This window comes from Entelurus aequoreus, linkage group LG10, assembly GCF_033978785.1.
Source record: "Entelurus aequoreus isolate RoL-2023_Sb linkage group LG10, RoL_Eaeq_v1.1, whole genome shotgun sequence".
NCBI lineage: Eukaryota > Metazoa > Chordata > Actinopteri > Syngnathiformes > Syngnathidae > Entelurus > Entelurus aequoreus.
Genome location: NC_084740.1, coordinates 48,625,035 through 48,637,600, shown reverse-complemented (window position 1 = coordinate 48,637,600; position 12,566 = coordinate 48,625,035). Strand labels below are relative to the sequence as shown.

The following is a 12,566-nucleotide window of genomic DNA, read 5'->3' as shown; positions in this document are numbered from 1 at the left end:
AAGACTACATTTAGAGTTATTTGAACACTAGGGGAACATATTCTAAGTAACAAAGACTCAATTTCGAGTTATTTGGACACTTGGGGAACATATTCTAAGTAACAAAGACTCAATTTCGAATTATTTGGACACTATGGGAACATATTCTAAGTAATAAAGACTAAATTTAGAGTTATTTGGACACTAGGGGAACATATTCTAAATAATAAAGACTTAACCCAGGTTAAGAACCATTTCTCTATAGTCAGCAAATCCTTCTCACTTAACTTCAAATGTTGCTATTCGTCTCTTCCCTGCTACACAGTCCAAGGAATCCTCATCCGTCCTGAGCTGTGACATCTCCACAGATGACAAGTACATCGTGACGGGCTCTGGTGACAAGAAGGCCACAGTGTACGAAGTGATCTACTAAGAACGGAGCGTCGCCCCCTCACAGACAGCACGGATGTTGCCTGCAGCTCTGAGACGGAGAGCCAGGATGTTTGGCAGTGCCAGACTGAGGTGGATGTTTTTGTTTTTTTTTGTCCCCGGATGTTGTAACCTTCAGTTCTGCACTTCCTCACTCATCCAACTACTTGTACAGCAAGATCAGCTCCCAAAGGCACTAAGAAGGAAACCACGTCTTGCTGTTTGTTGGATTTTTATCTATTTTTATTTTATTTTTCAAATCGTCCTTTCTGATGTGGAAATAAAGTTCCACGACACAACTCGAAGCGGTGCTTCGCTGTGGAGCTTCTCCTTGGAGGTCCTGTGAAAAGTGTACATATTGGAGTAAAAAAAAAAGACCTTTTATAGATTTATATTTTGGTGTCCAATTACACTTGTGTTGGTTCTTTCATGTTCCCTGTGATTTGCTGTCCCCTCTGGGAATGTAAATTAGATTAGAACTTTGTAAGAGGATACTCTCTTTCCCTTTTACCCCCCTCCTCAGCTTTTTCACATTGGTTGTGCCGGATGACCTTTTCAGAAATCTAATTTGGATCCCCCCCCCGCCCGCCTCGTCTCCCTGAAAACAGCCCTTTTCCCTTTCACTGGAATTTGCTTTAACACAGAACACAGATACTTGACCCGTGGATTTTAGCAGTGGATAACTCTTAAAATGCTTGACAAGGAGGAAAATGCTGGTCTCTGACTCAACGACTTAATGAAGACCTTACCCTGGAACCCTGGCTGCTTTCACTAGCATTCAAATGGATTTTCATCTACTGAAAGAACGATGGCTTTCACGGAGAAGCGGCTGTGGCGTGATTTCAACCCGTTGATGTGACGCTTCATTGCCTGCTCGGACAAAGTCGTCAGTCTCAACGGCCTCACTTTTTTTGACTGATTTGCAAGTCTCATGGTGGGAGCCATCAGCACATATGACTTTGGGAGGGGCTCCGTATGCTTTTCCTCTGTATTTCAAAAAAACTCCCTTTCAGCCCACTCGTGGAGAACAGAACGGTCTCTGGGAGAACCCATTCGACGTGTCGTCATCCTTGAAGATTGTACAGTTGGCAGTTGTTGATGACTCAATAAACTGTTTTTTATATAAAAATGAACACCTCGGTCGCTGGTACTGCTGCGTGAATAAATGTGGCGAGGTTTTTTTCAGCGTCTTTACCACTAGGGATGCTTAAATTTGCTTATCTTTAACTATTGATGCAATTTATTACAAAACCCAAAACCAGTGAAGTTGGCACGTTGTGTAAATGGTAAATAAAAAGAGAATACAATGATTTGCAAATCCTTTTCAACTTATATTTAATTGAATAGACTGCAAAGACAAGATATTTAATGTTCCAACTGAGAAACTTAATTTTTTCGCAAATCATTAACTTAGAATTTAATGGCAGCAACACATTGCAAAAAAGTTGGCCCATGGGCATTTTTACCACTGTGTTACATGGCCTTTCCTTTTAACAACACTCAGTAAACGTTTGGGAATTGAGGAGACACATTTTTGAAGCTTTTCAGGTGGAATTCTTTCCCATTCTTGCTTGATGTGCAGCTTAAGTTGTTCAACAGTCCGGGGGTCTCCGTTGTGGTATTTTAGGCTTCATAATGCGCCACACATTTTCAATGGGAGACAGGTCTGGACTACAGGCAGGCCAGTCTAGTACCTGCAGTCTTTTACTATGAAGCCACGCTGTTGTAACACATGGCTTGGCATTGTCTTGCTGAAATAAGCAGGGGCGTCCATGGTAACGTTGCTTGGATGGCAACATATGTTGCTCCAAAACCTGTATGTACCTTTCAGCATTAATGGCGTCTTCACAGATGTGTAAGTTACCCATGTCTTGGGCATTAATACACCCCCATACCATCACACATGCTGGCTTTTCAACTTTGCGCCTATAACAATCCGGATGGTTCTTTTCCTCTTTGGTCCGGAGGACACGACGTCCACAGTTTCCAAAAACAATTTGAAATGTGGACTCGTCAGACCACAGAACACTTTTCCACTTTGTATCAGTCCATCTTAGATGAGCTTAGGCCCAGAGAAGCCGACGGCGTTTCTGGGTGTTGTTGATTAATGGCTTTCGCTTTGCATAGGAGAGTTTTAACTTGCACTTACAGATGTAGCGACCAACTGTAGTTACTGACAGTGGGTTTCTGAAGTGTTCCTGAGCCCATGTGGTGATATCCTTTACACACTGATGTCGCTTGTTGATGCAGTACAGCCTGAGGGATCGAAGGTCACAGGCTTAGCTGCTTACGTGCAGTGATTTCTCCAGATTCTCTGAACCCTTTGATGATATTACGGAGCGTAGATGGTGAAATCCCTAAATTCCTTGCAATAGCTGGTTGAGAAAGGTTTTTCTTAAACTGTTCAACAATTTGCTCACGCATTTGTTGACAAAGTGGTGACCCTCGCCCCATCCTTGTTTGTGAATGACTGAGCATTTCATGGAATCTACTTTTATACCCAATCATGGCACCCACCTGTTCCCAATTAGCCTGCACACCTGTGGGATGTTCCAAATAAGTGTTTGATGAGCATTCCTCAAATTGATCAGTATTTATTGCCACCTTTCCCAACTTCTTTGTCACGTGTTGCTGGCATCAAATTCTAAAGGTAATGATTATTTGCACACAAAAAAAAAAGTTTATCAGTTTGAACATCAAATATGTTGTCTTTGTAGCATATTCAACTGAACATGGGTTGAAAATGATTTGCAAATCATTGTATTCCGTTTATATTTACATCTAACACAATTCCCCAACTCATATGGAAACGGGGTTTGTAGTTTGACATGTACTTCGGTATCAGGGAGGTGTAGCGGGTTTTATAACATGACATTATGTTCTTTACAAGTGTATGTAAACTTTTGAAAACCACTGTAAATGGGAGGTTTTCGGAAAACCGGGGAACCACAGACTTTGAGCGATGAAAGGCATTCTGGGTGCTGTTAGAGGGTCTGCTTTAACTCAGAAATAATTGAACTTTCATTAATATTTAAGGCACATAACTCTATTATGCGCCCAACTTCGTCGATTCCAGCAACCGCCATTTTTTTTGGCGGCATTGCTGTGATGAAGTAAGACTCGACGCGGCGACACTTGAGAAATATGACGCAAATACTGCTCTTGAATTGCTCTCAAGTGGGCTTTGGGTCGCTGAGTACTTTTGAATGGGGCCCCGGTCCTTCCACTCCGCACAGCCAGGCTCTTCTAGGACTTTTGTGCCTGAAGCTGTGAGCTCTTCTTACGGCCGCCTCTTCAGAGATGTTGTTGTTGGATTATAAAAGCCGGGGCCGGATGCTTTCAGCATGGAGCCGGCCGCCGTGCCTCGCTCTCACGGGCTAATTTCTTAGCGGCTATAGTCTTTTCTTTCCCCCCGCAAGTGTCTACTTCCTCCCGACGTTTGTAGCCTCCGCTTCTACACACATTTCTTCCGCACTTAAACAAACCGGAGAACGTCCACGGACGCAAGGTTGTACCTCTGAGTGGCTCCGGCTGCATGATGAGGGGTCATTGTCTCGCCTTCTGCTGATACTTCTCAATGGAAGGAGCTTTCAGCAGCAGCTTCTCCTTTTTTTGGAGGACGCCTGCACTGCAAGGAGCAGAGTGGTCTTAAGTGTTTAACAGCAAACATAACAATGCCGTCCAATATTCCACTTCTGCGCGCATTGTTGGGGAAAGATCCTCTAGAGCAGGGGTGTCCAAACTTTTTCCACTGAGGGCCGCACACAGAAAAATTAAAGCACGCGGGGGCCATTTTGATATTTTTCATTTTCAAACCATAACAAAATATATGCATTTTTTATTTATTTTACCTTTAGAGGTCCCGGGGACCATAAAGGGTCTCAGTCATTAAAATGTTAAAAATAAGTCAGATTATTATTTTTTTTTTTAAACTATTTAACGCTTACAGTAAATCTCTATATCAGGGGTCACCAACCTTTTTGAAACCAAGAGCTACTTCTTGGGTACTGATTAATGCGAAGGGCTACCAGTTTGATACACACTTAAATAAATTGCCAGAAATAGCCAATTTGCTCAATTTACCTTTAACTCTATGTTATTATTAATAATTAATGATATTTACACTTAATTGAATTAATTAAAAGAGGAGAAAACACGAAAAAAATGACTATTAAATTTTGAAACATAGTTTATCTTCAATTTCGACTCTTTGAAATTCAAAATTCAACCGAAAAAAAGAAGAGAAAAACTAGCTAATTCGAATCTTTTTGAAAAAATAAAAAAAAGAATTTTGGAACATCATTAGTAATTTTTCCTGATTAAGATTAATTTTAGAATTTTGATGACATGTATTAAATAGGTTAAAATCCAATCTGCACTTTGTTAGAATATATAACAAATTGGACCAAGCTATATTTCTAACAAATCATTATTTCTTCTAGATTTTCCAGAACAAAAATTTTAAAAGAAATTCAAAATACTTTGAAATAAGATTTAAATTTGATTCTACAGATTTTCTAGATTTGCCAGAATAATTTTTTTGAATTTTAATCATAAGTTTGAAGAAATATTTCACAAATATTCTTCGTCGAAAAAACAGAAGCTAAATTGAAGAATTAAATTAAAATGTATTTATTATTCTTTACAATAAAAACAAAAAAAATTACTTGAACATTGATTTAAATTGTTAGGAAAGAAGAGGAAGGAATTTAAAAGGTAAAAAGGTATATGTGTTTAAAAATAATTTTTAAGGTATTTTTTCTCTAAATTGTCTTTCTGAAAGTTATAAGAAGCAAAGTAAAAACAAAATAATGAATTTATTTAAACAAGTGAAGACCAAGTCTTTAAAATATTTTCCTGGATTTTCAAATTCTATTTGAGTTTTGTCTCTCTTAGAATTAAAAATGTAGAGCAAAGCGAGACCAGCTTGCTAGTAAATAAATACAATTTAAAAAATAGAGGCAGCTCACTGGTAAGTGCTGCTATTTGAGCTATTTTTAGAACAGGCCAGCGGGCTACTCATCTGGTCCTTACGGGCTACCTGGTGCCCGCGGGCACCGCGTTGGTTACCCCTGCTCTATATCAACTTCAAGTTGATATTAAAGCTGCAAGCAGCGTTGGTCGGGTCCGCATTTTGGCTGGTGCTAGTCCTAGGTGTCCCAATACTTTTGTCCAGTGGTAGTCCTGAGTGAGACCTACATAGAGGTTTTTGTTTCGTGTCTCTACGATATGCGTACTGGGAGTTAGAGGAAGTTGTGTCTGTGTTTTTTTCCTAGGTGTTGCGGCACAGTGGTTGTTTTCTTTGAAGGCGCGTAAAATCACAGCAGCGGAGCAGCTTTAGTGCTGCGGGTCTTTGAAGGCTCGTAAAATCAAAACGGTAGCACTAAACAAAATGCCGTCGTCAACTTTTAATCAGAAGGGTTCAATCTCTCTCCTGTAGTAGTTTGAAGCCGAAACGACAAACGCGCTCAGAGGGGATCATGTTTGATGTTTGGTGACCGGTTTTAACAAAAATTTTGTTTTGAAGGAGGGATTGCAAACTTCCTGTTAATTTTTGCTGAAGGATGTCAATCTATGAAATGTAGGTCTAGGTGGGACCTACATAGAGGTATTTGTTTCATGTCTCTAAGACGTTCCTACTGAAAGTTACAAGCAGTTTTGTCTGAGTTTTCCTCTGAGGAGCAGTTTTGTCTCTGTTTTATTCAAAAATTGCGCTAGAGCGCAATTTTGAGTTTTGGGGTTCGTTTTTTTTTTTACATCGCAATTTCCACCAGTCCCGATGTGTGTGAAAAGTTTGGTGAGTTTTGAAGTATTTTAAGGGGGTCAAATTACAGCTCAAAGAGGCAAAAATGAGTGTTTTTAGTAAATTTTTGTCTTGAAGGGGGATTTGCCAACTTCCTGTTGATTTTTGCCCGAGGATGTTAAATTATGAAAAGTAGGTCTAAGTGAGACCTACATAGAGGTTTTTGTTTCATGTCTCTACGACATTCCTAGTGGGAGTTAGAGGCAGTTTACTTCCTAGGGGGCACTAGAGCGCAGTTTTGATTTTTAGGGTTTGGTTTTTTTACTAAAGTGTGCTGTCACAGTTTTTCTATGTGTGTGTGTAAAATTTAGTGAGTTTTGAAGCATGTTAAGGGGGGCAAAGTCTTGCGCAAAGCTGCGGAAAAATAATAATAATAATAATAAAACCTTACAATAACAATAGGTTCCTTTGTACCTGTACAAAGGACTCCCTATGGGAGTCCTTTATATAGGGTACATGCGAACCCTAATAAAGTAATACAAATTAAAAAAAAATGTTTTATGGCTTTTCTGTCAAAAACAACTTAGTTTTTTTTATAGTAAAACTGAAATATGCAGTATTTAGTAATTATAGCCCTAAAAGATCAATAATGCAGGACAGCATTTATTTTAATTATTTCATATTTTTGAGTAATCACAGTGAAAAAATAAATAAAAAATCACTAAATATATTTGGGATCCAAAAGGTGCCCCACTCATAAAGTGATACATTTTTATTAGGTTTTTCTTTTACTTTCAACACTTAAGTTACGAGATCAACTTCAGATACACTACCGTTCAAAAGTTTGGGGTCACATTGAAATGTCCTTATTTTTGAAGGAAAAGCACTGTACTTTTCAATGAAGTTAACTTTAAACTAGTCTTAACTTTAAAGAAATACACTCTTTACATTGCTAATGTGGTAAATGACCATTCTAGCTGCAAATGTCTGGTTTTTGGTGCAATATCTACATAGGTGTATAGAGGCCCATTTCCAGCAACAATCACTCCAGTGTTCTAATGGTACAATGTGTTTGCTCATTGGCTCAGAAGGCTAATTGATGATTAGAAAACCCTTGTGCAGTCATGTTCACACATCTGAAAACAGTTTAGCTCGTTACTGAAGCTACAAAACAGACCTTCCTTTGAGCAGATTGAGTTTCTGGAGCATCACATTTGTGGGGTCAATTAAACACTCAAAATGTCCAGAAAAAGCGAACTTTCATCTGAAACTCGAAAGTCTATTCTTGTTCTTAGAAATGAAGGCTATTCCACAAAATTGTTTGGGTGACCCCAAACTTTTGAACGGTAGTGTATATCTGTCGATTTTATGCTGGAATTATTATTTTGTTTGTTTTATGCGCTTTTGTCAAAGAAAACGTTGATGTTTTTATATGGCTACTACACAACATATGCAATATTTACCACATAAAACATTTTAAAGTGAAATATTTGAAGTAATTGGAGCCCTGAAAAGAATTCATTATAACATGGATTTTTTTTCATTATTATTTTTTTTTTGAGCAATGGCAAAAAAAGAAAAATGAAGAAAGAAAACCGCCTGCATGGCAGCTTTTGTGTCAACATTGCAACTTTTTCTCGTTAGATTTCACCTCATTCCACTTTTTTTAATGTTCTTTTTTATTTTTTACAATAGTATTTCCAGAATGTGTGGCGGGCCGGTAAACAATTAGCTGGGGGCCGCACTTTGGACACCCCTGCTCTAGAGCATGGGTGTCAAACTCTGGCCCGCGGGCCAAATTTGTACCGCCGTGTAATTTCATTTGGCCCTTGAGGCGATATCAAATTAACACTAGAGCTGGCCCGCCGATTACATACAGTGGCGGTGGCGCGGTAACACCGCATTCACCGCTAATTCTCACACTTGCCAACCCTCCCGGGAGACTCCCAAATTTCAGTGCCCCTCCCGAAAATCGTCACGTCCGCTTTTCATCCAGTCCAACGAGTGCTCGCCCAATCCCATAACATGTGCGGCTTCTGCACGCACACACACAAGTGAATGCAATGCATACTTGATCAACAGCGATACAGGTTACACTGAGGGTGACCGTATAAACAACTTTAAGTCTGTTACAAATTAAGCCACATTGTGAATCCACACCAGACAAAAATGACAAACACATTTCGGGAGAACATCCGCACCGTAACACAACATAAACACTTCAGAACAAATACCCAGAACCCTTTGCAGCACTAACTCTTCCGGGACGCTACAAGGTGTGTGTGGAGGGGGTGGGAGGGTTGGTGGTAGCAAGGAGTGTATTTTGTAGCGTAAAAAAAACTGCGACTTATAGTCCGAAAAATACGGTAGTCATTATTAAGTACTAATTAATGCCTTATTCGGCGTGGCCTTATTATAAGCCTAACCCTCTAACCCTGGCCCTAACCAAATAACTCTAAATTAAGTTTTTGTTACTTAGAATATGTTCCCCATACTAAAGTGTTACCATAAACATATAACGTTGTCTTGAATTTGAAAAAAAACATTGTATTTTTCACTAAAGAAGGGTTCGGTGAATGCGCATATGAAACTGGTGGGGTTCGGTACCTCCAACAAGGTTAAGAACCACTGCATTTGACACCTTTTTACCTGCACACTGCCTCCCGCTGTTTACGACATCTACACATACTTGCCAACCTTGAGACCTCCAATATCGGGAGGTGGTGGGGCGGGGGGCGTGGTTATTTACAGCTAGAATTCACCAACTCGAGTATTTCATATATATTTCATATATATATATATATATATATATATATATATATATATATATATATATATATATATATATATATATATATATATGTTTATGAAATACTTGACTTTCAGTGAATTCTAGCTATATATATATATATATATATATATATATATATATATATAAATAAAAGAAATACTTGAATTTCAGTGTTCCGGTGGCTATCCATTAGATGGCAGTATTGTCCTGTTTAACTTCTCCGTTCTTGATGAGTATATCATTTCGGCCACCGTGTTCAATGGATAAGTCTGTTTTACAAAATTTACAGGCAACATACCCCTTCCCCTTCGAACTGTCCTGGATGAACTGAAATTCTTGTTTCCATTCGTTTTGGAACTTGCAAGCGTATTTCTTCATCTTGCTCGTCGACGGCGTCACCATGTCTGTAATTTCCTCGTTCTTCTGCTTCGTCTCCTTGTTGTGTGCGCAGTTGTGCACTCTACTCTCTAAAAGCCCTAGATCAGGGGTCACCAACGCGGTGCCCGCGGGCACCAGGTAGCCCGTAAGGACCAGATGAGTAGCCCGCTGGCCTGTTCTAAAAATAGCTCAAATAGCAGCACTTACCAGTGAGCTGCTTCTATTTTTAAATTTTATTTATTTACTAGCAAGCTGGTCTCGCTTTGCTCGACATTTTTAATTCTAAGAGAGACAAAACTCAAATAGAATATTTTAAAGACTTGGTCTTCACTTGTTTAAATAAATTCATTTTTTTTTTTACTTTGCTTCTTATAACTTTCAGAAAGACAATTTTAGAGAAAAAAAATACAACCTTAAAAATGATTTTAGGATTTTTAAACACATATACCTTTTTACCTTTTAGATTCCTTCCTCTTCTTTCCTGACAATTTAAATCAATGTTCAAGTAAATGTATTTTTTATTGTAAAGAATAATAAATACATTTTAATTTAATTCTTCATTTTAGCTTCTGTTTTTTCGACGAAGAATATTTGTGAAATATTTCTTCAAACTTATTGTGATTAAAATTCAAAAAAATTATTCTGGCAAATCTAGAAAATCTGTAGAATCAAATGTAAATCTTATTTCAAAGTCTTTTGAATTTCTTTAAAAAAAAATTGTTCTGGAAAATCTAGAAGAAATAATGATTTGTCTTTGTTAGAAATATAGCTTGGTCCAATTTGTTATATATTCTAACAAAGTGCAGATTGGATTTTAACCTATTTAAAACATGTCATCAAAATTCTAAAATTAATCTTAATCAGGAACAATTACTAATGATGTACCATAAATTATTTTTTAAATTTTTTCAAAAAGATTCGAATTAGCTAGTTTTTCTCTTCTTTTTTTCGGTTGAATTTTGAATTTTAAAGAGTCGAAATTGAAGATAAACTATGTTTCAAAATGTAATTGTCATTTTTTTTGTGTTTTCTCCTCTTTTAAACCATTCAATTAAGTGTAAATATCATTAATTATTAATAATAACATAGAGTTAAAGGTAAATTGAGCAAATTGGCTATTTCTGGCAATTTATTTAAGTGTGTATCAAACTGGTAGCCCTTCGCATTAATCAGTACCCAAGAAGTAGCTCTTGGTTTCAAAAAGGTTGGTGACCCCTGCCCTAGATGTTATGACGTCATTGGGCAGGCAAGCTGTTTATATTGTGGGAAAGTGGACGGGAGAACAGGCTGTCCCCACTCAGTCTCAGGTCCGCATTGAGCTGGAGGGGGCGTGGCCTCCAGCTCCGGCTGAATACCGGGAGTTTGTCGGGAGAAAATCTCTGCCGGGAGGTTGTCGGGAGAGGCGCTGAATACCGGGATTCTCCCGCTAAAAACGGGAGGGTTGGCAAGTATGCATCTACAAAGCAATTAGCCACCTACTGATATGGAAGAGTATTACACGGATACTCTGCCGAGCTCTAGACAGCACCGACACTCAACAACGGCAAATTATTTGCAGACTATAATTACTGGTTTGCAAAAGATATTTTAACCCCAAATAGGTGAAATTACATCATCTCCCACGGCACACTAGAGAAAAACACTGCTCTAGAAAACCAAGTTGAGGGGTGTGGGGGGCGGGGGGGGGGTGGTCTGTAATGCCCACACGAGGGCTTGCACATGCAAATCCACCGCTGCTAGGCTTTGGTTAAAGTCCACCAGCCTGGGCGCTTTCTTTCTTGGCAGGCATTTTGTTTTGTTTCGCCCACCTCTTTCTTTTGACGGCAGGGGGAAACAGAGGAACTGGCGCCGTGATGAAATGCAGAATAATAATCCCTTAATCACCTGAGTATTGCCAGTTCTAGGTTTGATCTGCAATAGATGTGAAAGCCTCCAGTGCTGAGTGATTACAGCATTTGATCTGGGTAATAATGTCTTCACTGCCCTGCCTCGGCGCCCGAAGGCGGTGAAGCTCTAATCCACAGTGCATTCGAGTAGAATTGCATTACACAAAGACCACCAGGGTTCTCCTCTCGAGGGGTGGGGGTACAGGAAGAGGTTGTCATGGAAACAGGCTTTTCTTTCTCCATCCCTTAGATACACACACACACACACACACACACTAACACACACATAGCCTCCTGGGGTAGATAAGCCAAGGACAGGTTTTATGTTTACTTCCCATGAAGCCGCCAATCCCCAAGCAGGCCGGGTCCTGATAAGACGAGGCCTGCTCAGCCAGAGAGTACAGGCGGCAGATAAGCACCTCGGCACAGGCGGGCCGCCATCGCCCTCCGAGCAGGATGAACTAACCTGAAAAACCAGGATTCATTTGGATTAGGTCGGATTGCTTTTGCTGCTATGGTCAAACTATTTAAAAAAATATATATATATATATATACTTGATGTTGCTCTTGACTCTGCAGAATCACATGACAGCAGCACAGGATGCTACTTTAGATATTCCAAGACAGACCACACACATGTTATCAGCATGTTTCATCATCTTCTTGTGTCTGCTTGTTTTAAACTGGATCAACACAACCCAGGATTTTTTTTTTTTAATACCCAAGGTATTATCTTTGCTGTTGCAACCATCTTCATTACGACATACGTTGTGATAACACCGTGATTATATTTCCACACACATTCTTTGATTAAGGCATCGCTTAAGGCAGGGGTCCCCAAACTTTTTGACACATTGGGTTAAAACAATTTGGCCGGGGGGGCCGGGCTGTATGTATAAATATGAGTGCGTGTGCGTGTGTGTATGTTTGTGTACATGTATGTATATGTGTATATATATATATGTGTGTATATGTATGTATATATATGTATGTATATGTGTATGTGTATGTATATGTGTATATGTTTGTATACACTACCGTTCAAAAGTTTGGGGTCACCCAAACAATTTTGTGGAATAGCCTTAATTTCTAAGAACAAGAATAGACTGTCGAGTTTCAGATGAAAGTTCTCTTTTTCTGGCCATTTTGAGTGTTTAATTGACCCCACAAATGTGATGCTCCAGAAACTCAATCTGCTCAAAGGAAGGTCAGTTTTGTAGCTTCTGTAACGAGCTAAACTGTTTTCAGATGTGTGAACATGATTGCACAAGGGTTTTCTAATCATCAATTAGCCTTCTGAGCCAATGAGCAAACACATTGTACTATTAGAACACTGGAGTGATAGTTGCTGGAAATGGGC

The 12,566-nt window shown here is 39.0% G+C and overlaps 1 protein-coding gene across 1 annotated transcript in view; it reads left to right on the top strand.

The window, feature by feature from the left end:
• tle3a (TLE family member 3, transcriptional corepressor a) overlaps nt 1-1,565 on the top strand; it is a 54,108-nt gene extending 52,543 nt beyond the window's left edge. Inside the window, exon 21 of the mRNA XM_062061088.1 lies at nt 305-1,565. Within this exon, the coding sequence (XP_061917072.1) occupies nt 305-412 (108 nt within the window). The 3' untranslated portion in view covers nt 413-1,565. The remainder of the gene's footprint in view (nt 1-304) is intronic.
• The last annotated feature ends 11,001 nt before the right edge of the window (nt 1,566-12,566 follow it).